The sequence below is a fragment of the Oryctolagus cuniculus genome, chromosome 4 (genome assembly GCF_964237555.1).
Source record: "Oryctolagus cuniculus chromosome 4, mOryCun1.1, whole genome shotgun sequence".
In the NCBI taxonomy this organism is placed as follows: Eukaryota; Metazoa; Chordata; class Mammalia; order Lagomorpha; family Leporidae; genus Oryctolagus; species Oryctolagus cuniculus.
The window spans coordinates 161736627-161760504 of record NC_091435.1 but is presented as its reverse complement, the minus strand read 5'-3'; the positions used below and the strand labels follow the sequence as shown (position 1 = coordinate 161760504).

General features: G+C 40.4%; 1 protein-coding gene across 2 annotated transcripts in view; it reads left to right on the top strand.

Annotated features, from left to right (window-relative positions):
* The first annotated feature begins 477 nt into the window (after nt 1-477).
* TOP2B (DNA topoisomerase II beta) overlaps nt 478-23878 on the top strand; it is a 70208-nt gene continuing 46807 nt past the window's right edge. Inside the window, exons 1-4 of one of the 2 annotated variants that reach the window (XM_051818505.2) lie at nt 478-1170; nt 19137-19292; nt 19665-19755; nt 20858-20921. In XM_051818505.2, the coding sequence (XP_051674465.1) occupies nt 1105-1170; nt 19137-19292; nt 19665-19755; nt 20858-20921 (377 nt within the window). In that variant the 5' untranslated portion in view covers nt 478-1104. Of the gene's footprint in view, nt 1171-19121; nt 19293-19664; nt 19756-20857; nt 20922-23878 lie in introns of both variants that reach the window. The other variant, XM_051818504.2, reaches the window with a different exon arrangement.

The following is a 23878-nucleotide window of genomic DNA, read 5'->3' as shown; positions in this document are numbered from 1 at the left end:
AACGTCTCGCTTGCGGTTTACAACCGCTCTTTAAAAATAATTTCCCGCTGGGACACTCCCCCTCCCGCCCCCCGGCTTCCTCCTGCCACCCCCACCCTCTGCCCCACCCCCAGCCCTAGCGGGCCCCTGGCAAAGAAACGCCTGGGCGCCCGGGCCGGGTGTTGGAGTAAACAGCGCGCTCGGAGGATTACCGTCGCCTCGAGGCCACTTCGCCCCTTTGCCTTGGCCGCCCTCAAATGACCCCTGACAGCAGCCCCTGCTGCCCCTTCAAATGGAAACCCACAGCAGACACACACACATACACACACATACACACAAACAAAAAAACCTCAAGTCTGCCTTTCGGTTGCTACCCGCAATGACGTTTCCCCCTCGGGGTCCCGCCCCTCCGGGGGGCTTGGAATTTTGGGATTGGTCGAGAGGTAGTGGCGACAAGGCTCCGATTGGACGGCGGGGAGTTGATGGACAGCGGGGGCTGCCGCCGCGCCCGCCCGCCCTCCCCACCCGGGTGCGCGAATGTGTGTGTGCGGTGTTATGCCGGACTAGAGGGAGGCGACCGTGGCGGCGACGGCTCTGTTTATTGTCCCTCTCGCTGTGTGCGTGTGGAGAGGCCGAGAGTGCAGCGCGGCTGTCGGACGCCGCCTTTGAGGCCGTGGCGGCGACCGCGCCGAGGACTCCGGCGACCGGAGCTGTGGCCTTGGCGGAGAGCGAGGAGGACAAGGCGCCCCTGCGTCCCCGCCACGTCCGGGCGCCCTTGCGCAGCTCGAGCCTCCGGGCTTAGGCCCTGCTGGCTGTGGGGCCCGCGGAAGAGGCAGCGCCGCGGCCGGCCGCTTCCCGCTTTCTCTCCGCCTCCTCCTCAGGCGCCGCGCTAGGCCCGAGCGACGCGGCCGCCGCGCCTCGAGTTTGACGGCGGCTGGCGGCGCGGCCTCCTCGGCGGGCTCGGCCGCACGTCCGCTCCGGGTCTCGGCGATGGGGCGCTGGGGCCGGCGCGGCTAGGAGCCCGGCGAGCGGAGCGGTCGGTGCGGAGCGGCGGGGCCCAGCGGCCCGCAGGGAGGCGGGAGCGGCGGCCGCGGCTTCGGGGCCTGTGAGCGGGAGGCGCCCGCCATGGCCAAGTCGGGCGGCGGCGGCGGCGCTGGAGCCGGCGCGGGCGGCGGGGCGCTGACCTGGGTGGTGAGTGGCGGGCCCCCCCGGGGGGGGGCGGGCGTCCCGGCCGCCGCTTTGTTCGCGGCCCGCGGTGGGGGTGGTGGTGGTCGCGGGGGAGGGGGTGGAATCTGCGGGGCCGATCCGTGGGGGGAGGGGAGGAAGGGGGGCAATCCCGTCTGCAGAGCCCCCCGCGCCTTTTTTTTTTTTTTCTTTTCTTCCTGCATTCCTTCTCTTACCTCTCCGGAAGCTCAGGCTGCAGAACGAGGCGTGCACTTGAAACTTTGGGGGGTGGTGTGGGGGGATCCACCATCACACAACGTGTAGCCCCCGCCTCCTCTCTCTCTCTCTTCCTAGCTCCTAGGGCAGTGGGGCTAGCCATAGTGCCTGTGTGGGTGGGTCGGCGCTTTCTCCAAAGGTGGAGCAGGAAAATCGGGGAGAATGAGGGGTGTGTGTGTGTGTGCGCGCGCCAAAGGAAACCATCGCTGGCGCTCCAGTCTCAGAGAATGGGGTTGGACGTCTCGAGCAGTCGGCACTGGAGTTTGGGCGATCTCAAGGATGGCGAGGGCTCCGGGTCACGGCATCGCAGCGGTTAATGTGCGGTGCTCTGTCCATCTGTCAGGGTGGGATTATTCAAAGAAGCGCTTACCTACGTCAGCGGTTCAGGTGAAGCGGGTGGGGGCCGAGGCGACCAGACCCGAGCGCGTGGGGCTGTAGGTCAAGGATTTCGGCGCTCGGTTCCTGCGGCGAGTGGAAGAACTGGAGAGGCCGGATTCCCACGGCAGATCGATAATTCGCTGGCGTTTCACGCGCTCAGCGTGGAGTTCAGACCAGGGTCACTTCCTACACACACAACACTTGCAGCGAAGCTGCCTGACTGCTACTCAGGGCTTTCAATGGAGTTACCTCCCCGGCCTTTTAAACACCCCAAGTGAACTTCTGTTGGCATTTGGATTACTACATTCATTTTCCTTTTGTCTTTGGGTGAGTCTAGGGTGAATTGTCCCTTGTAAACAGGGTTGTTAGTGGCAGAAAAACATTTTCATCATTTAAGTGTGTCCCGGTGTACTTCGCGAAATAAGTTGCCAGGCTCTATGGTTGAATGTTTCTGAATTTTTTATATTACTTCAAGACTGTCGTGTGAAAGTATGAACTGACTAAAGCCAGAAGAGAAAATGTCAGTAAGTTGTGGTCCATGTGAACCTGGGGGAAGGGGTGGTGGTGGTGGTATCTGCAGAAGAGAGCTTTTCTGAAATTGGTGGTCCTTAACCCCTTACTAAAATGAGATGTGCAATGGAGTTAGTTAGCCAGATGGTATCCTGAACTTTCCTTGACTATTTGGAAAAGTGTTGAGGCCTGATCCATGCCTTCTCTGAGGACCCTTTGATTTATAATGATAAACATTTTGCTGCAAGGTTGAATTTGTTTTAACATGATAGCAATATTTTAATTTTAACTCTTAACTTTGTAAATAATTACATGACTGCTTTTTCTTTCAAGCTCAATAGGAAACTTTCATTTACAGAAGAAATTTAGCAAAACATGAATAGTCTCAGTCAACATTAGGAAAGCCATTTGAAACTAAAATTGACCTTTTTTTTTTTGCTGTAAAACTGACATGGGGTATACAGTAAAATGGAGAAATATGATTTATTTGAGGGTATATGTTATTGAATAGGAAGTTTACTTAGGAAATCACCTTTGTAAGTTTTCGTTAAGATTTGATGCTTACTTTAAATTTTAGTTTACATGAGCATCTTAATGTCCATAATATACTTTGGTGACCACAGATTGGCTTAATTCTTTAGGAGGCAATATAATGAAATAGCTATGGGCTCTGATTAATATAGGTTCAGATCATATGTCCAACGTGTCCTGTTGGTGGGATTTTTGGCAAGGAACCTAACCTTTTTAAGCTTCTTTCTTCATCCAATAAGGTTACAATGAGAAATTAGATAAGGTAGCACAGGGCCAGGCTTAATAAATGTTATAATTGGCAAAATTCAAGAATTGCACACTCTGAAATGATACATCACAGTTGCTTTTACAAAAATCGCTCTTAGCTGCAGTGAAAAAATTTTTCCCTTCCAAGAGTTCAGGGTTTATTGCAGTAATCATCTGTTTTGCAAGAGGGGTAACTTTGCTTTATTGAAGCTGGTGTTAGGTTGCCACCTGCTTGTGGATGACAGAAATAAAAATGGAATAGTCCTATATATTCTGGGTGGATGGGAGTGGGTTGAATGCCATGTGTTGCTGGTTGTTAACTTCCGTTGGGCTGTGTACCAGCATGTGTTAAACATTGTCATTGCACAAAGTTTACTTTTTCACTACCTGGAACCATAGAGCAAAGAGGTTTAAGATTGGCATTAATTTTTCTTTTTAGTAACTCATTTGATCTGTTTGGGATTTGCAGTATCTAAATCAGTATTTTTGTAATAAAAGGTGATAAATACTTTAAGTGTGGTGTAAGGATTTTGAGTTCAAATAGACTACAGGTATAAAGGTTTCTCTGAAGCCAGTGGAGTTTCTTGAATTAATTCTTAGTTTGAAAGCTTTGATTAGCAGACCATAATAGTTTGTTTCATTCTATTACTCTTTTTTTTTTATCATGTTTAGGCGATTGTAGCAAATCTATAAAAATATTAGAATATAGTCATTATTCATCATGTTTTTTAGTAACACTCTAACTTGGTTTAAAAAATGGAAAATGTTAAGTAAGTATCTAAAAAGTGGTAGCCAAAATATAATGAGCCCTCTTCTAACATTAAACCTCAATAATTGTCAACTTAAGGTTACCTACTTTTCCCCTTCTCACTATTTTAAAGAAAAGCAAATCCTAAAATTACATCACTTCATTTTTTTAAAAAGATTTTTTTATTTATTTGAAAGTCAGAGTTACACAGAGAAGGAGAGGAAGAGAGAGAGGTTCTCCATCCACTGGTTCACTCCACAATTGGCCGCAATGGCCAGAGCTGCGCCGATCAGAAGCCTGGAGCCAGGAGCTTCTTCTGGGTCTCCCACGTGGGTGCAAGGGTCAAGCACTTGGGCCATCTACTGCTCTCCCAGGCCATAGCAGAGAGCTGGATTGGGAGTTGAGCAGCTGGGGCTAGAACCGGCGCCCATATGCTATGCCAGCACTGCAGGCGGCGGCTTTACCCTCTACGCTGCAACGCTGGCCCCAACATCACTTCATCTTTAACTGTCTTAATATTTGTTATCAAAAATTAAGTCTCTTTTTAAAAGTTAACATTTTTGTTTTTTAAAATTCATTGAAATATATGGCATATGCCTTTTTGACTGTGAGTCAAACATGACTAAATACTTCAAGATTTATAGAACAGCACTCTAAGTACTCATTATTGAAATTCTAAATTCCTCAGGCAGATTTTCATAAATTATGTGCCCTCTCCATTGAAATTTATTTCCCGAGTTACCCAAAGTTAATCTCTTCACTGTCTCCTATATAAATTATGCCTTTTTTGGGTTACTTTTGCTTGCTTACTTTTCATCAGGAATGCCCTTCTCCATTTTTAGCAGTCTGAATCTTTATTCTTCAAGACTAGCTCGGTCTCACCAAACTTATTTTCTAGTTTATAGTCATCCTGTCATCTTTTTTTCCTCTTTAAACTTTGTTGTTCTTAGAAATCGTAAGTCTGTCTTTGTAACTTTCTTGCATGTCAGTTTTATCTTAAAAATATAAACTTCCGAAGTTAGACCCTGTTGATGGCCTTTATTGTGTTTACCAAAGATCTGGATACATAATTCAACCTGTTAACAAGTTGAATTATTGGCTTATTGACTTCCAGAAATTTTTCTGTCAGTAACAGGTGGTTACTAGCAATGTTCTTTAGATATATTTTCAAAACATAATAGTACTTTGAAATACTTTTCCTAAACAGTGCTAAGTTTTCTGTGTGTTCAAATCTATTAGATACTTAGATGGTGGCAACAGTTGCCTTTAGACTTTCTATTTTTAAAAATCTCGACACCAAAGGATCCAGTTTTAAGAATGGGTGTAATTCTAGGGGTTTTAGAGAATAGTCAACAAATTGTGTATAACCACCTGCTTAAGGCAAAGGTGGGATTTAAATCAGTTTATGTTCTTAACCATCATTTATGCAGCTGCCCATCTTAAAAACATTCAAACACAAAGCACCCTGATGTGACAGATTTTAAGAGACTTCTGAGAGGGGCCAGCACTGTGGTGTAGCAGGTAAAGTTGCCGCCTGCGGTGCCAGCAACCCATATGGGCGCTGGTTCAAGTCCTGGCTACTCTACTTCCAATCCAGCTCTCTGCTGTGGCCTGGGAAAGCAGTAGAAGATGGCCCAAGCTCCTGCACCGCTGTGGGAGACCTGGAAAAACTCCTGGGTCCTGGCTTTGGATTGTTGCAGCTGCGGGCATTGCGGCCAATAGAGGAATGAACCAGCAGATGGAAGACCTCTGTCTTTCCCTCTGCCTCTCCTCCTCTCTATGTATAAATCTTTTTTTTTAAAAGAGATTTCTGAAATATACCTGTCTCTTATTAACCTTTTATACAAGAAGTAAAGGCATTATTATTTGTATTTCCTTTTAAGGGTATATGTATCTATTATAGTGTAGTTTTTATAGGCTGAAAAGTGAGAGATTACTTGGTTTTATAATTCAGCTCCTGCAAACACTAGCTTTGGAGAAAGACTTAAGTTCTACAGATCTGTTATTTCTTCTCTACAGAAAGAATCATAATGAGAGAATCTACATTATGGCCCTCCACAGAAGGATTGAGCTTATCCTTTTAATTTCCATACTTGGCTCTCAGAGAGGAGTACACACAAAAAGTTTTTTTTTTTTTAATCCAGTACTGTATTTTTGCTTTTATCTTAGAGAAAACATTTTTTTCAGATCTTCATAGCAGAAATTTAAGTATTTCTTATTTTTGGGATTCCTCATCTTCTGCCTCTTTAAATTATCTCTTTTTTAGAGGGTATTTCTTGGGGAGCACAAATGGTAGACAAATTGTTGCTTTTTGTTTCATTAATGGTGGGTAGATAAAATGGCCCCTCTGCATTTTTGTATCAGTGAAATGTGATTAAAACAAACTTCAAAGAGTGGCAGCCTTGAGGAAGAAAAGCAAGGAGATATTACATGAGGTTAATGTTAAGTCTGAAGGGGCTATATGGAAAGAAGGTAAAGGGACTTGCTGCTGTTCTGCCAGCCCCATGCCACTTGCTGGCTTGGTCATGGTGCAGATTCTGTGATTATGTGAAAGTGGTTCAGTCCATATTTAGTACCACCTGACAGACTATCTACTTTCCCCCAGTGGCTGTTGTTCATTCTCCCACAGCAAAACAGGAACTAGGGGTGATCGTCCCCAGTTGCTATATCTCAGGTGACAACTCCGCATGGAAGAATCTGTTTATTTTGTTTTTACAGAATTATCTTGGGTTTTTACTCATTCTGAAACACAGGATGTTTTATTATTGTGTTTTGTTCTTTCTGGTAGTTGAGAAATGTTGATAAAGATCAAGTCAAGGGTAGGTATTCAATCTATTTCTTTTATTAGGAGTTAGCAATTTCAGTAGTGTTATAAGTGATTTTGTATGTTTTATATTTTCATTATAACTTTAAAAAATGACTTAATGGGGCCGGCGCTGTGGTGCAGTAGGTTAATCCTCCACCTGCAGCGCCAGCATCCCATATGGGTACTGGTTCTAGTCCCAGCTGCTCCACTTCTGATCAAGCCCTCTGCTGTTGCCTGGGAAGTGGAGGATGGCCCAAGTCCTTGGGCCCCTGCGCCCACATGGGAGACCGGGAAGAAGCTCCTGGCTTCTGGCTTCGGATCGGCACAACGGACAGAAGACTTTCTCTCTCTCTCTCCCTCTCATTGTCTGTAACTCTACCTTTCGAATAAATCAATAAAATCTTTGATTTGGCAGCCAGCCCTTAAGCTTTAAAAAAAGTTAATTATGGAATTGTGTGTAATCAGAAAGAATAGGGTGAAAACAACTCTCAGACTATGTGTAGGATGTTTGTAAAATATGGTTATTTTACATATTGATCGTTTTTAGTTTTACATGGGAATAAAAAGTTGCCTTGATTTCTTAGTGAAATTAGATGCTGGAATAATGTATTACTATAAATAGTTCGGTAATTTGTCCTTATAAACAAAATAAGGCAATGAATACAATTACAAATAAACTTGAATCCTAAGTTTTTAATTGTGATTAAATGTGAATTTACTCAGAATGCTCTTGGTAATTCATTATTTAAGATTTATTTGAAAGGCAGAGCAACAGTGAGGGAGAAACAGATCTTCCATCTACTGGTTCACTCCCTAAATGGCCACAACAGTTAGGGTTGGGCCAGGGTGAAACCAGGAGCCTAGAACTCCACTTGGGTCTCCTACATACATGGGTGGCAGGAGCCCAAATACTTGGGCCGTTTTCTGTAGCTTTCCCAGGCACATTAGGGAGCTGGATTGAAAGAGGAGCAGCCAGGATAGGAACAGGAGCCCATATGGGATGCCAGTGTTACAGGTAGTTGGTTAACCCACTGAGCCACACACATGCTACTAATTCATTATTTTAAAGGTATGTTAATTTTTACTTGTGGAATACTGAATGCAATTATTAGAGTACATAATAGCTGATTATAATGTAAGAATAAGAAAAGATTAAATCAAAAAGACTCCTACCTAACAGTTGAGATACTGGTTGGCTACCACATCCTGTATTGGTTCCTGATTCCAGCCAGTGCACACCATGGGAGGCTGTCGGTGATGGCTTAAGTAGTTGGGTTCCTGTCACTGATGAGGGAGACCTCGGTTAAGTTCCTGGTTTCCAGCTTCAGCCTGACTCAGTCTCAGCCAGTTTTGGGCATTCGGGGAGTGAACCAGCTGATGGAAGCTCTCTGTGTCTATACCTCTTGAAAAATAAAATAAAAAAAGACCTTTTCTTTTCAGTGCCTAAAATTAGCATAATTCTTTTAGCCTAGATGTATCAAGTATACATCACTTTCTTTTATATCTGTAGAATTCGAGAGTGCTTTTATTTATTTAGATTTATTTATTTATTTGAAACTCGGTTACAGAGAGAGGGGAAGACACAAAAAGTGATCTTTCATCCACTGGTTCACTCTCCAGATGGCTGTCATAGCCATGCCTGGGCCAGGCCAAAATCAAGAGCTTCTTCCAGGTCTCCCATGTGAGTGGCAGGGGCCCAAATGCTTGGACCATCTTCGGATGTTTTTCCCAGGCCATTAATTAACAGGGAGCTGGATTGGATAGTGGAGTAGTTGTAGTTGGGACATGAACCCATGGCTACATGGGATGCCAGCATTGTAGGCATTGGCTTTACCCCACTTTACCACAATGTTCACCCCTGAGAGTGCTTTTACAAACATTTGGTATGTGTTTGCTTTTCCTGCTCTGTTTTCTGAGGATAGTCAGCAACAGTGTTAAAACTGAAATGACTTCAGAATGACTTCAGAGATAGAGATAACAGCTGGGGAGAAGGTATAAAACAGATTTCACACTTAGCTTCATTTTTCTAAAACCAAGGGTATTTGTATTCATACCTGTTCTGGTGATAAAACCATCCCATTAACTGGGGAAAGTAGCTCTCTCTCCTCTTAGTCCTAGATGTTGATTGTTGGTATCTTTGACGTGACTGAAGGTTCAACTTCTTGCTAATAAATAGGAGGTAGGAGCTGAAACTTTAACTTTTCTGTTAAGAAAAATTGATAGCCATCTCAGGGGAGGGGTTCCTGTTTGTTGCTGTTGAGCCAGTGAACAGTGCAAACTAGCACTTGAGAATGGGAATGTGAAAGACAAATCTGACTGCAATGTTAATTTCTACTTTTTACCCTTCAAGACTTCAGTCTTACTTGATCTTTTTGGTTTTAGTTACCTTTTACATCTAGACTCCAGTGAGAGAGCTGGGGCTGCAGAAATAATTAGTAGGTATGAAAGATGCCTCCAGGAAAAAAAAAGCCATTCAGTTCTACTCTAGCTTAATTATGTTTTCATGTAGGTGGGTTAATAAGTTTTTTTAATTCCATTTTCTTTTGCTTTATGTAGTAGTTATAGAAAGTTGGAAAGTGCGTATCAAAAAAGAAACCAAGGGGCAGGCATTTGGCCTCCCGGTTAAGACGCCAGCTAAGATGCCAAAGACCCAAATAGAATGAATGCCTGGGGTTGACACATAGCTCAGGCTCCAGACTCTAGCTTCCTGCTAATGCAAACTGTGTGAGGCAGTGGTGGTGACTCAAGTAGGTGGGCTCCTGCCACTCACTCGGAAATCTGAGTTGCATTTCTAATTCCTGGCTCAACCTGAGCCATTATGAGTATCTGTCAAGTACACCAACTGATGAGAACTCTTTCCCTTTGCTGTCTCTCTCTGCATCTCAAATAAAAGATTAAAAAAAATGTGTTTATGCTTCTTAGAGGTAATTTTTAAAAATATTTATTTGAAAGACGGAGTTACAGAGAGGCATACGGAAGGAGGGAGGGAGAGAGAGAGAGAGAGAGAGAGAGAGGTCTTCCATCCACTGGTTCACTCCCCAGATGGCTGCAACTGCCAGAGCTGTGCCCATCCAAAGTCAGGAGCCAGGAGCTTCCTCCAGGTCTCTCACATGGGTGCAGGAGCCCAAGGAGTTGGGCCATCTTCTACTGCTTTCCCAGGCCACAGCTAGAGATTGGAACTGGATTGGAAATAGGGCACCCATAAGGGTTGCTGACACTGCAAGCGGCAGCTTTACCCACCACACCACAGCACCAGCCCCCTTAGAGGTAATTTTATTGATACTTCATTGGGCATATTTAATTTTTTTCTATATTTACATATATGTAACTTCTGATAAGTGAGATCATATTTTATATTTATTCTTTTGTAACTTTGTTCATTGAGTTTTAAGAAGCTAAACAACTTAAAAATGCTTGATTATCTGCCACAGAATAGAAGATTGTAATTGAAAAATATTTTCCAGTATGGTAGTAAAATTTATTCAATGAAAAATTCAGATTTAGAGTCTGTATCAAGTCTTAGAAATTATTGTAAGATCATAATTGAGAATTGATTTGAAATATCTATACATGACTCAAAACAGCTACTACAGTGTTTTATAGATAATGTGTCTTTTTTCATTAAATTCTTAAAAAATTTGAGAAGCAAAGAGAGCATGTGAGAGCACTCACATCATCTGGTTCTCTGCTAAAATGCCCACAGCAGCTGATATTGGGCCAAGGGAGGAGCCAGGAACTGGGAACTCAATTCAGGTCGTCCATGTGAGTGGCAGGACCTAAACCACTTGAGCTATGGCCTCCAGGAGTCTGCATTGATGGGAAGCCAGAATAGGGAATCGAACCCAGACACTCTGATATGGGACAGTGGGCATTTTGACTCATATCTTAAAGGCTAGGCCAAATGATTGTCTCAGTTTTATGACTTTAAATAGGTTGGCACCTATTTTTGTCCTCTTAACTCTGTCATATGATGTGTAGGAAAACCTTTAAAGCTTTTTTTTTTTTTTTTTTTTTTTTTAATTTATTTGTAAGGCAGAGTTACAGAGGAGAGACAGAGGTCTTCGATCCACTGGATTAACTCCCCAAATGACAGCAACGGCTGGAACTGGGCCAGGCTAAAGCCAGGAGCCTAGAGCTGGTTCTGGGTCCCTCACATAGGTGCAGGAACCCGAGCACTTGGGTCATTTTCTGCTGCTTTCCCAGGCTCATTAGCAAGGGGCTGGAGCAGCCGGGTCTCAAACCAGCCCCCACATGGGATGCTGATGTCGTGGCAGGTGGAGAATTAACCTGTTACACCACAGTGCCGGCTCCAGGAAAATTTTTTAAAATTTTATTTGAAAGGCAGAGCAAGTGAGCGACTTTCTGTTCACATTTACTCCTCAAATGTCTCCGGCAGCCAGGGTTGGGCGAGGCCAAAGCCAGGGGCTCAGAACTCAATCAAAGGTGGTATGGGGAGTCAGAGAATAACTAAGTGCTTGAGCTTCCTGTCAGGGTCTTCATTTGTGGGAAACTGGAATCAAAATGGAGGCAGGACTGAGACCAGTCACTCGGATATGGATGTGGTAACTTGTGTCAAATGTCTGTCTCAGGAAAACTATTTTGGCATAAAATATTCCAAATACATCATCAAAACTTAGAGTATATATTCTTCATAGAGAAAATTCCAAGTAATAACTGGAGAAAGCAAACTTCAGATGTTCTCATTTTTCTAAGTGGTGGTAAGAAAATCAAATTTACTATCATTTTTAAGTGTAGAGTTGAGTAGTGTTAAAGATATTTACTTCTTCATTTTGTAAAACAAACTCACACTAGACACAAATTTCCTGTTCTTTCCCCTCAGACTGTAGTAACTATCTACTTCTGTGATTTTGATTACCTTAAGTACTTGATATGAGAATTGTGCAGAATTTGTCCTTGTGACTGGATCATTTTGCTTATCATAGTCTTCTTGAGGTTTGTCCCTTTTTTAGCTCACTTACATGATTTCCTTTTCTAAGGTGCATAATATGATATTGCATCTGTGTGCCATATTTGCTTTATACATTGATCACTGGTGGACATTTGGATTGTGTCTACCTCTTGGCTATTGTGAATAATACTGTGATAAACATGGATATGGAAATCTCTAAGATCCTGCTTTGAATTCTTTGGATGTATACTCAGTAAAATGGGATTACTCGATCATTTGAATGTAATTTTTTGAGGAATCTCCATACTGCTTTTCATAATGGGTGCAACATTTTATATTAACAATGTGTAAGAGTTTCACTTTCTCTGTATTCTTGCCACCACTTCTTGCTTTCTCCTAGCCATTTTAATGGGTATGAGATTATATCTCATTGTGCGTTTGATTTACATTTTTTTTTACTATTGTATCTTTTCATATGCTTACTGATCATTTGTATATCTTAGTTGGGAGTTGTCTATTCAAGCCCTTAGCCTATTTTTTTTTTTTTTTTTAGATTTTTATTTATTTATTTAACAGGTAGAACTACAGACAGAGAGACAGATAGAAAGGTCTTCCTTCCATTGGTTCACTCCCCAAATGGCCACAACAGACGGAGTTGCACCGATCCCAAGCCAGGAGCCAGGTGCTTCCTCCTGGTCTCCCATGCGGGTACAGGGGCCCAAGCACCTGGGCCATTCTCCAGTGCTTACCCAGGCCACAGCAGAGAGCAAGACTGGAAGAGGAGCAACTAGGACTAGAACCGGTGCCCATATGGGATGCTGGTGCTGCAGGCAGAGGATTAGCCTAGTGCACCACGGCACCGGCCCCACCCTTATCCTATTTTTAAAATTGTTTATTCTGTTGAGTTTTAGAAGTTGTAGATACATATCTGGATATTATCCTTTGATTCCCAAATATTTTCTCCCTTTCAACAGGTAGTCTCTTCACTTGATTGTTTCCTTTGCACACAAACTTTGAAATTTGATGTCCTGTTCACCTGTTTTTACTTATATTGCTTGTGCTTTTAGTGTCATACCATGGTCATTTCCAACACAAGCTTTTCCCTTGTGTTTTCATTTAGGAGTTTTATAGTTTTAGGTTCTACTTTTAGATCCTTTATTTATGTTGAGTTAATTTTGGATTATGGTATAATTTTTGTCCTTATTTTGTTAATGTGGTTATTATAATGAATGATTTTCATGTGTTAAAACATTCTTACATCTCAGGTATAAACCCTACATTTAATCCTTTAAGTGTGCTACTGCATGGATTTCAAAAACTTTTTGCACCAAAATAAACTTATCTTTTAATTCCATTTTCCACAAACTTTTTTTTTTTAAAGATTTATTTTATTTGAAAGAGTTACAGAGAGAGGTAGAGACAGAGAGAGACCTTGCATCCTCTGGTTCACTCCCTAGATAGCCGCAACAGCCAGAGCTGCACTGATCTGAAGCCAGGAGCTTCTTCCAAGTCTCCCATGCAGGGGCCCAAGGACCTGGGCCATCTTCCACTGCTATCCCAGGCCGTAGCAGAGAGCTGGATTGGAGGAGGAGCAGCCGGGACTAGAACCGGTGCCCATATGGGATGCTGGCGCTTGAGGCCAGGGCTTTAACCGGCTGCGCCACAGCGCTGGCCCCATAGCCCTGGCCTCACAAACTTCTTGAAATACTCTTTTATAATCCCTTTGTTTTTGTAACATCAGTTGTGATGTTTCCTTTTCTGTTTCTGATTTTAGTTACTTGAGTCTCGCCACTTTTTTTTTCATCTTACTTAGTTAAGGGTGTTTCGGTTTTGTGGATATAAAAAACATCAACTCTTGGTTTTATTGACTTGTTCTTTAGTTTTTCATTTCATTTATCTTATTTTTTATTTTCTTTTGCTAATTTCAGGTTTAGTTCTGTTTCTAATGCCTTGAGTTGCAAAGTTGATTTGAGGTGTTTCTTAATTTTTAATGTAAAGTACATTAAAAATGTATGTGTTTTCTTTTCCTTTGTCTCCAGATATTTTCTGTGTCCTCGTGTGATTTCTTCTTTCACCTATTGGTTGTATAAGAATGACTTATTGGAGGGACTGGCACTGTGGCTTAGCAGGTAAAGCTTCTGCCTGCAACTCTGGCATCCTATATGGATGCCGGTTCATGTCCCAGCTCCTCCTCTTCCAGTTCAGCTCTCTGCTATGACCTGGGGAAGCAGTCGAGGATGGCCTAGATGATCTGCCCAGCCCTGGCCTTTAAGGCCATGTGGGGAGTGAACCAGAGGATGGAAGGCCTTTCTGTTTCTTAATCTCTCTATGTAACTCTGCCTCTCAAATAAATAAATTTTAAAGAAGAATGACTTGTTTAATCCTCCACTTTTTCTTAAGATTTATTTAAGTCAGAGTTACAGAGAGACAGAGGAAGAGAGACAGAGGTCTTCTATCCACTGGTTCACTCCTCAATTGGCTATAACAGCCTGAGCTGAGCCGATCCAGAGCCAGGAACACGAGCTTCCTCTTGGTCTCCCAAGCTGGTACAGAGGCGTAATGACTTGATTGATCTTCTACTGCCCTCCCAGGCCACAGCAAAGAGCTGGATCGGAAGTGGAGCAGCCTGGACTTGAACAGGTGCCCATGTGGGATTTCCTTGTTTGTGATGATTCACTTTTCTTTCTGCTACTTTTAAGATTTTTGTTTCCTTTGACGTTTGACCCTTTGATTATAATGTGTCTCAATGTAGGTCTCCTTTGATTATCCTTACTTGAATTCTTTGAGTGGCTTGAATTTCTATTCCATTTTTTTCAAATCTTATGTTTTTAGCCACTGTGTTGTCAAGTAAGTTCTTTATCACTACTCTTTCTTCTTTGAGACTTTGATGGCATCCTGTATATTCTTTTGGCTGTCTTATTCTTTTGTTTTACTCATCTTCTTTGGTAATTTTGAATGTTCTATTTTCAATTTTGCTGTTTCCCTCTACCCCTTTTGCCTGGTCAGCTCTTCTAAGTCTAATCTAATTTCGGTTCAGTTATTGTATTCTTCAGTTTCAGAAATAGCGTTTGGGTCTTCATAGTTTGAGTCTGTTTTTGATTGTCTCCATTTGTTGATGCATTGTTTTACTGATTTGTCTGCTTATTTTATCCACTGAGTATCCTTATGAGAGTTATTTGGATTCTTTACTTAGTAATCCACAGATCTCCTTTCCTTTAGAGCCAGTTTCTGAAGATTTAATTTGTTCCTTTGCGTAGACTGTATTCCCTGTTTCTTTGCATGCTTTGTTATTTTCTCTTTTGGAGTTTGATATCTGAATGCCCAGATATCTCTGCAGTCTTTTCGGTCTGATTGCATCCTGGGAGAACTTACTCCATCTTGTGGTTCTAGCTAGAAAATCTGGAGATCATGCCAACTTTCTAAGTAAGTGTCCTCTTTGGGCTTGTACAGGTAACCTCTTAATTGAATAGGTTTGTTTGTGTCTACATAGATCAGGAGCATTCCCTGAGAGTATTTCTGCTATAATACAGCCTCTGGCTCATGCTGGTGCAAGTGGTGATATTGGAGCTCCACCCGGTGTTTACATCTGCTATTGCAGAATCTGGCATTTGACCACACTGTATTGATTGCCTTTGTTCTCAACGGCCTCCAGTCTGGCACCCTTTCTCAGTGTTTAGATTTAAGTAGGATAGCATGCAATCTGTAGGTTAACACTCCTCTCACCTTTTCATTTGGAGGTACACTCAACTTCTTTCCTTCCCCAGGGAAATATTGGAAGTTGGGGGGTTTCCTTTCAGTCATGCCTTGGTCATCTGGGAAGTTGGATCATGGGCTTTGATGTGGTTTTGTGCTCACCTAGCACGTGGCAAGCACATAAGTGCCTGTAATTGGTTTGTATATTGTTTCATCCTTGTCTGTATGGGAAGGAGGCTATTCTGGACAATCTAATTTAGAAAATATTTTCTTTGTGATATGATTTGTTTTGGAGGAGCCTTGGCTAAGAAAGCTATTACTTATGAGTTTTAGTGTAAAGCTTTTATGACCATTATGTTTCCAACCTTTATGTCAATAACTTAATGGTAGATAGTCACCATTGATTCTATAATCTGTCATTTTTAAGCAATTTTCTTTTTTTTTTTTTTTAAGATTTATTTATTTGAAAGACAGAGTTACAGAGAGAGGTAGAGGGAGAAAGGGAGGGAGGGAGGTTGGGAGGGAGGGAGAGAGAGAGAGGTGTCATACATCTGCTGAATCACTCCCCAGATGACCACAACAGTCAGAGCTGAGCTGATCTGAAGCCAGGAACCAGGAGTTTCTTCCAGGTCTCCCATGCAGATGCAGGGGCCCAAGGATTTGGGCCATCTTCCACTGCTTTCCCAGGCCATAGCAGAGAGTTGGATCGGAAGTGGAGCAGCCAGGACCCGAACTGATCCCATAAGGGATGTTGGCAATGCAGGCTGGGGATTTAACCGGCTGCGCCACCGCACCGGCCCCAGCAGTTTTCTTAAAGAGTGACTTTAGTCATTGGAGTTTGTGTTCTAACTATTCTGAGGATCCATTTTTAAATCAGTTATGTTTTTATTATGATTTTTCCTATAAATATTTCTTAAAAGCAATTTATTAGAAATTTGGAGACTGGTGTTTAAAAATACTATTCATTATTTCTGGAAGACTTGTTCATTATCTAACTCTTGGCAGAAATAGAGTATAAAAGCCTTATGAAACAGTTATTTTCTTTTTCCCAAAGTTATTTTTGACTGGCTCCTAGTTGTATTATAGTATTATTATTATAGTATTATTACAGCATTAAGTATTATAAACTTAATAAATGATTGTATAAGAACATAGTTTAAAATCTAACACAATAAGTTTTATTTTTAAAGATTTATTTAATTATTTTGAAAGTCAGAGTTACACAGAGAGAGGAGAGGCAGGGAGAGAGAGAGGTCTTCCATCCGATGGTTCACTCCCCAATTGGCCGCAATAGCTGGAGTTGTGCTGATCAGGAGCCAGGAGCTTCCTCTGGGTCTCCCATGTGGGTGCAGGGGCCCAAGAACTTGGGCCATCTTCTGCTCTCCCAGGCCACAGCAAAGAGCTGGATCAGAAGTGGAGCAACTGGGACTAGAACCAGCACCCATATGGGATGCCAGCGCTTCAGGCCAGAGCATTAACCTGCTGCACCACAGCACTGGCCCCAGACAATTAGTTATTTCTAATATTAATTTTAAAACATCTTTAATGTCTGTAAAACTAAGGATATTTTGAAATTATAATTGTTTGGATTTCTTCAGAATTTATATGTTCAAATTCTTATTTTGGTTTAGACTACCCAGAGGTCACATATCTTGATATTCTAATATACAATGACATTTAAAATAACATTAATATATACTTAGAAACTGAATCAGAGTTGTATACTGATTAAGTACACAAATTTGATCTTCTTTTTAAGGGATTTTAATTGACAAATAATAATTGTATATATTTATGGGGAATAATATGATTTTTTTTCCCCAAAGAAAACTTTTATTTAGTGAGTACACATTTCGTAAGTTCAACTTTAGGAAGATAGTGATTCTTCCCACCACACCAGCCTTACCACTCTCATTCCCAGTTTCGTTCTCCATTAAGGTTCATTTTCAAGTAAGTTTATGCACAGAAGACCAATTCCATACTAAGTAAAGATTTCAACAATTTGCACCCCCTCCCCACATAACTGTTTGAGAGCAAGTTTTACAGTTAATTCTCATAATACAACTCACTGAGGACAGAAGTTCTGCTTAGGAAGAAAGTGGACAGTGACTCCTATTGATAGTTTAATAATTAACTCTTATGTATGACATCTGTGATCACCCGAGGTTCTTGACATGAGCTGCCTAGGTTGTGGAAGCCTTTTGAATCCACAAACTCCTTCAGTATTTAGACAAGGCCATAAGCAAAGTGGAAGTTCTCTCTTCAGAGAAAAGTACATCATTTTTTGGCCACTTTCCACCAGTGTCTCTCTCAAAGAGATCCTTCATGTAGGATTATTATTATTATTTTTTTTTTTTTTTTGCCACAGTGGCTTGGCTTTCCATGCCCAAATTGCTCTTACGGGCTTTTCCGCCAGATCTGAATGCCTTAATGGCTGATTCTGAGGTCAGAGTGCTATTTAAAGTGATTGTCATTCTATGAGTCTGCTGTGTGAACTGTTTCCCATGTTGGAACATTCTCTGCTTTTTAATTCTATTATTATTACCAGACATTTGATCTTATTTATATGATTCCTTTAACACTTAATCCTATCTATATGATCAATTTAACAGTTAGTATGATCACTTAAACACTTAAGATGGCATTTTTATCCCCCAGCTTAATGGGATTTGGGGTCCCATGACAAGTTTATAAACTGTACCCTTAGAAGTAAGTTCATAGGAATGTCTGCAGAACTATATAGTTTTACAGTTACAAACTTCATAAACTTCATAATTACAACTATAGGAACATAGTGGTTCTTCCCACTGTGCCTGCCCTCCCATCTATACTCCCACCCCTCTTCCTCCTCCCTCACTCTTATTTTTTACTGAGGTCTATTTTCAATTGACTTTAAACTCATATGATTATGTTAAGTAAAGAATTTAATAAATAGTATGAAAAAGAGAGAAAAAACTGTCCCTGACAGTCAAGACAGTGCTGTTCAAGTCATTGCTTCTCAAAGTGTCAATTTCACTTCTACAGATTTCCTTTTAGGTGCTCTGTTAGTTTTCACACATCAGGGAGAACATATAGTATTTGTCCTTTTGGGAGTGGCTTCAAATTCTATCTTGTATCATGTCTTTTATTTCTTTTCTACTAATGTTCAAGGGTCTCTAAAGGATAATCTCAGTTATTACTGTTTGAATTATTCTCTGGGAAAAATAAGCCACTGTAATATAGTGGGATGTCATATTTGTCAGCATTAGGAAATTCCAGAAGGAAAGAGTTGGGATCATTGACTTACACTTCCTGGGAACTGGTACAGAAACTGAAATCATAGGTTGCCTCAGAATTGTGACCTAGACATGATACTTGCATGATCTATAGAGGTACGAAATTCGAGGATTATGTAAAGTATGATATTTTCAGCTATATCAGTGTTTATTAGGTAGGCTAATATTTTGTGTAGGTTGTTTTTGCCCACCCCTTACTGTAGTTTTGCTTAATGGCGTAGTATCTGCATCTGAAAGCTTTTGGCATCCCTGCAGCCTGCCAGTTTGAACCATTGTGATTCTATATGCCTGACATTCCTTAGAAAGTTTTGAGGTTCACAAAAATAACCTTGGTATTTTACAGAATTGGGAGATGTTGATACTTCTGGATTGAATATATGCAGGCTACTGTAGTGATTCTGGTGATTATATACCCACATTTTGGGCTCAGTAAGAACTGTAGAACTAGACTGGTAGTAAATAGACCTGTGTTCTTTAGGACTGGAGAATCACTGAGTCTGAAAGATAGTTTTGCCATTAAAAGAGAAAGCCCATATCACGTGTCCATACACATTTTAGCTTACTCTTTGTTAGGTTATTTAAATTTGATTTTTTGGTTAATTTTAGACTCTTTTTGATCAGAACAATGCTGCAAAAAAAGAAGAGTCAGAAACTGCAAGCAAAAATGATACTTCCAAGAAGTTGTCTGTTGAGAGAGTGTATCAGAAGAAGACACAACTTGAACATATTCTCCTTCGTCCTGACACATACATTGGGTCAGTGGAGCCATTGACACAGGTAATTTTTGGCTAAAATTGACTGAAATTAGAATATGTGTGTATCTAATTTTTAATATATTAATAAGATCATGTGACTAAATGTTTTGTAAATCCATAATTTCATCTCTGTATGTTCGTAAGTAAAGTAGGTAGAGAAATCTAACAGAAATGGAAATGTCTTCATTTCCTTCTAGTGATAAAAACTATCAGAAGAAAGAAGTTTAGAGTAAAATGGTTCCATATGAACTGTTCAAAAGTTAGGTTCAAGTTGTCGTTTACTTTAATGGTGGTATGTTCTAGAATATATACATATCTACTGACTTAGTTAATACCTACCAAGTTAATGGGCTTATGGAGTAAAACATGTTTCTGGATTTTTTTCTCTTTGCAGTTAATGTGGGTGTATGATGAAGAAGTAGGAATGAATTGCAGAGAGGTTACCTTTGTGCCAGGTTTATATAAGATCTTTGATGAAATTTTGGGTGAGTGTTTTCTTAGGGTTTAAAGCATCTTTTTCTGTTAGTATTAAAATTTCCCTATGTATATAAAGCCAGGCTTATAGTATAAATTTTAAAGGTTTATCTTTGGCCTTTATGCTGAATGTGTTTAGAAAATTTATATCATTAACTGAAACATTTTCCTATTTCTATGTTGCATATCTTTGTGCTTCAGTTCGTTTATCTGTAAAATGAGTGTGTTGTAGTTCTGATCCCATAACTGATCTATAATCCTGTGTGTGTAGTTATCTGAGTTTTCTGGCATCCCAGATATGTAGGGAGTGTGCTGGTATATTCAGTGGCTAGAGGTAGAACGTGCAAATTGGTGATTTTCACCAACAAATCGGGTATTTCTGTTGGGCAGCCAAAGGTGTTTAGTAACCCCTGTTCAAATGAGTGAATTAATTTCCAAAGTATGAGTGAATTAAAATGCAATGGTGTGTGAATGCCTAATTGAGTATAGTGGGGTTGTCCAAGTTTCTCTAAGCTGCTTCTTGCTGGTTCTTCAAAAAAAATGGAGAGTAAAATTGATTTTTGATGATTTAAGGTTGATTAAACAGTGTTTGTCAGGAACATATTACTTCTACTGTAGTATTCAGATTTTCTTGAAGTGGTTAATGAATGCAAAAATGTTTTCATTATTGGCTATAGTACATAGGATTTAAAGTTTTGATTCCTGAGGTTGTTAAAGACTGTCTTTGTAGTTAAAAAATAAATGGCTAATTTCAGTTCAGTCTAACCTGTAAAAATCACTAGTGTATTGAAGAATCTCAAAATATTTGTTACCAAGATCAAATATAATTAAACCAATTTTTTACTCTTATACTTGGGTTAGAAGGTTGTAATGTACAGATGTTTTTGCTTTTATTTGTTTTTATATGCTACTAAAACTTTACTTTTTTGTGATAGAAAACATAACAGTAATTAAATGTGATATAAAATTCAGGAATATTATTTGGAAAATAAGACTATATTCCAGTTACAAGTAATTATTTTTATTTACTGTTATATGTAAATGTTTAAAACAATGATGCAATGCAGTTGTGTGCATTTATTTAATTACAAATTAAGTCATTTATTTTTGTAGTTAATGCTGCTGACAATAAACAGAGGGATAAGAATATGACCTGTATTAAAATTTCAATTGACCCGTAAGTATATTTCAAACTCTTTAAAATCTGAAATTGTTTTATTCAAGTGGATCTCAACTTATGAGTGCTCCTTATATGAATAATTTAAATGATTAATACTCCTTTGTTTCCCTGTTGCTTGAGACCTTATTATTTTTACCTCTCTAATGTTTATGACCTTATCTCCCAAAGTGATTCCAGTGGGAGCTCTTGGAGATCATTTTTCTTCAATGCTGTGCATGCTATTTCAGCTCTACCTTTCCTTCTTACCCTTACTGTGGGATTCAACTCTGAGGACTATTAATAGTGCTATCCCAGTTGCATTCCATAATGTTTTGCATAACTGGCTTTTGGACTTTAACATTGTTTGTGCTATGACTTAACAAATTCGTTCTGTTGATTATCACAGAATATATACCAGCTGTCTAGCTAAATAAATCTCACTATGGTGATTGTTGGATGGTAAAGAAAAAAGCTTTAAATGAGAAACACAGTTGTTAAATTTATCTTGTTGTTACCAGTATACCTTTTGTAAAAGAATACAACTGTCCTTTTTCATTAGTAATTTAGCATGATCTTATGTTTTTTTTCCTAGTAAACATGAAAATCTAACAATTCAGGTATAGTCTTACTGTCTATCTAATTTCAAATGTCATGGTTAAGATTGATAGTATAATAAAATCTATTTGGTTATATCATGAAGTTAACTGTACTTCATGAAAATGTTAACACATAAATAAACTGTTAAAGTTTTTTTCTTTTCCTTCTTTTAAAATTTTTATTTATTTAAAGAGAGAGAAAGAGTCAGAAAGAAAGCTCTCATCTGTTGGTTCACTCCCCCTAGTACCTTCAACAACCAGGGCTGGGAGTCGTGCACTCCATCCAGGTCTCCTATGTCAGGGACTCAAGTACTTGAGCTATTACTGCTGCCTCCCAGGGTGTGCATTAGCAAGAAGCTGGAATAAACAGTAGAGTTGGGACTTGAACCTAGGTACTCTGTTAAGGAATGCTGATGTCCCAAGCAGCAGTTAACAACTGTGCAAGTGCCTGCTTCAAGATTACTTTTCTTGTTAACAATAGTACTTTTGATGATTTATGTTTGATCATAATTATGAATGTTTGATAACTTTACACTTTTTCAAAATTCTGGATTAAGATTCTGATTAAAAACTAAAGAAGATAGGATTTCTTTAAGGATATTCCTGATGAACATACTTGTTTTTTTTTTTTTTTAATCTTTTATTTAATGAATAGAAATTTCCAAAGTACGACTCATGGGTTACAATGGCTTCCCCCCCCATACCGTCCCTCCCACCCACAACCCTCCCCTTTCCCACTCCCTCTCCCCTTCCATTCACATCAAGATTATTTTCGATTATCTTAATATACAGAAGATCAGCTTAGTATACCTTAAGTAAGAATTTCAACAGTTTGCTCCCACACAGAAACATAAAGTGAAAAATAATAGATGATTTTTTTTAAATGATGATGAAATCAGATCAGACCTATTGTCATGTTTAATCCCAGTGAGAGTCAAGCTGGGAATTGATAATTTCTTTTTTTTTTTTTTTTTTTTTTTTTTTTAGAGAAGATCAGTTTAGTGTACATTAAGTAAAGATTTCAATCGTTTGCACCCCCATAGAAACACAAAGTGAAATATACTGTTTGAGTACTCGTTATAGCATTAAGCCTCAATGTACAGCACATTAAGGACAGAGATCCTACATGAGGAGTAAGTGCACAGTGACTCCTGTTGTTGACTTTACAAATTGACACTCCTGTTTATGGCATCAGTAATCTCCCTATGCACCAGTCATGAGTTTCCAAGGCTATGGAAGCCCTCTGAGTTCTCCGACTCTTATCTTGTTTAGACACGGTCATAGTCAAAGTGGAGGTTCTCTCCTCCCTTCAGAGAAAGGCACCTCCCTCTTTGAAGACCTGTTCTTTCCACTGGGATCTCACTCACAGAGATCTTTTTGCCAGAGTGTCTTGGCTTTCCATGCCTGAAATACTCTCATGGGCTTTTCAGCCAGATCCGAGTGCCTTTAGGGCTGATTCTGAGGCCAGAGTGCTATTTAGGACATCCGCCATTCTATGAGTCTGCTGAGTATCTCACTTCCCATGTTGGATCACTCTCCCCTTTATTTATTCTATCGGTTAGTGCTAGCAGATACTAGACTTGTTTATGTGCTCCCTTTGACTCTTAGTCCTTTCATTATGATCAATTGTGAACTGAAATTGATCACTTGGACTAGTGAGATGGCATTGGCACATGCCACCTTGATGGGATTGAATTGGAATCCCCTGGTATGTTTCCAACTCTACCAATTGGGGCAAGTCAGCCCGAGCATGCCCCAAATTATACCTGATGAACATACTTGTAATCATTCTTTTATCTTAATTGTGCTAGCCATCAAAACAACAAGATTGAATTGAAAAAACAGCTTATAGGATGCCAGCACAACAGTGATAAACAAGTGAACTTTATGTTAATGTTGTAGACTTGATAAGGAAAGGCAGTTGTTGGTTTTACTTTCTCAGTTTATTATAGATTCTGTACAAAGAATACTTGTATGTAACTATTGTCTTTTTTTCTCTAAAGATTATTTATTTGGTGGGGAGAATGACAGAGTGAGTGATCTTCCATCTACCGGTTCACTCCCCAAACGGCTGCAACATCTGGGACTGGGCCAGGTGGAAACCAGGAACCTAGAACTCTATCTGGATCTGTTACTTGAGTGGCGGGAGCCCATGTACATGGGCCATCTTTTGCTGCTGTCTTAGGCAGATGAGTAGGGTGTGCTGAGTTGGAAGTGGAACACCTGGGACTCCCACTGGGCACCCCAATATGGGATGCTGGCATTGCAGGAGCCAAAACGCTAGTCCCAGTAACTAGTGTCTTTTAACTCCCTTTTAATCAGCAAACATTTTCATATGGGTGTAAGAGTGAGATAAAATTGTAACTAAATTTATTTGGT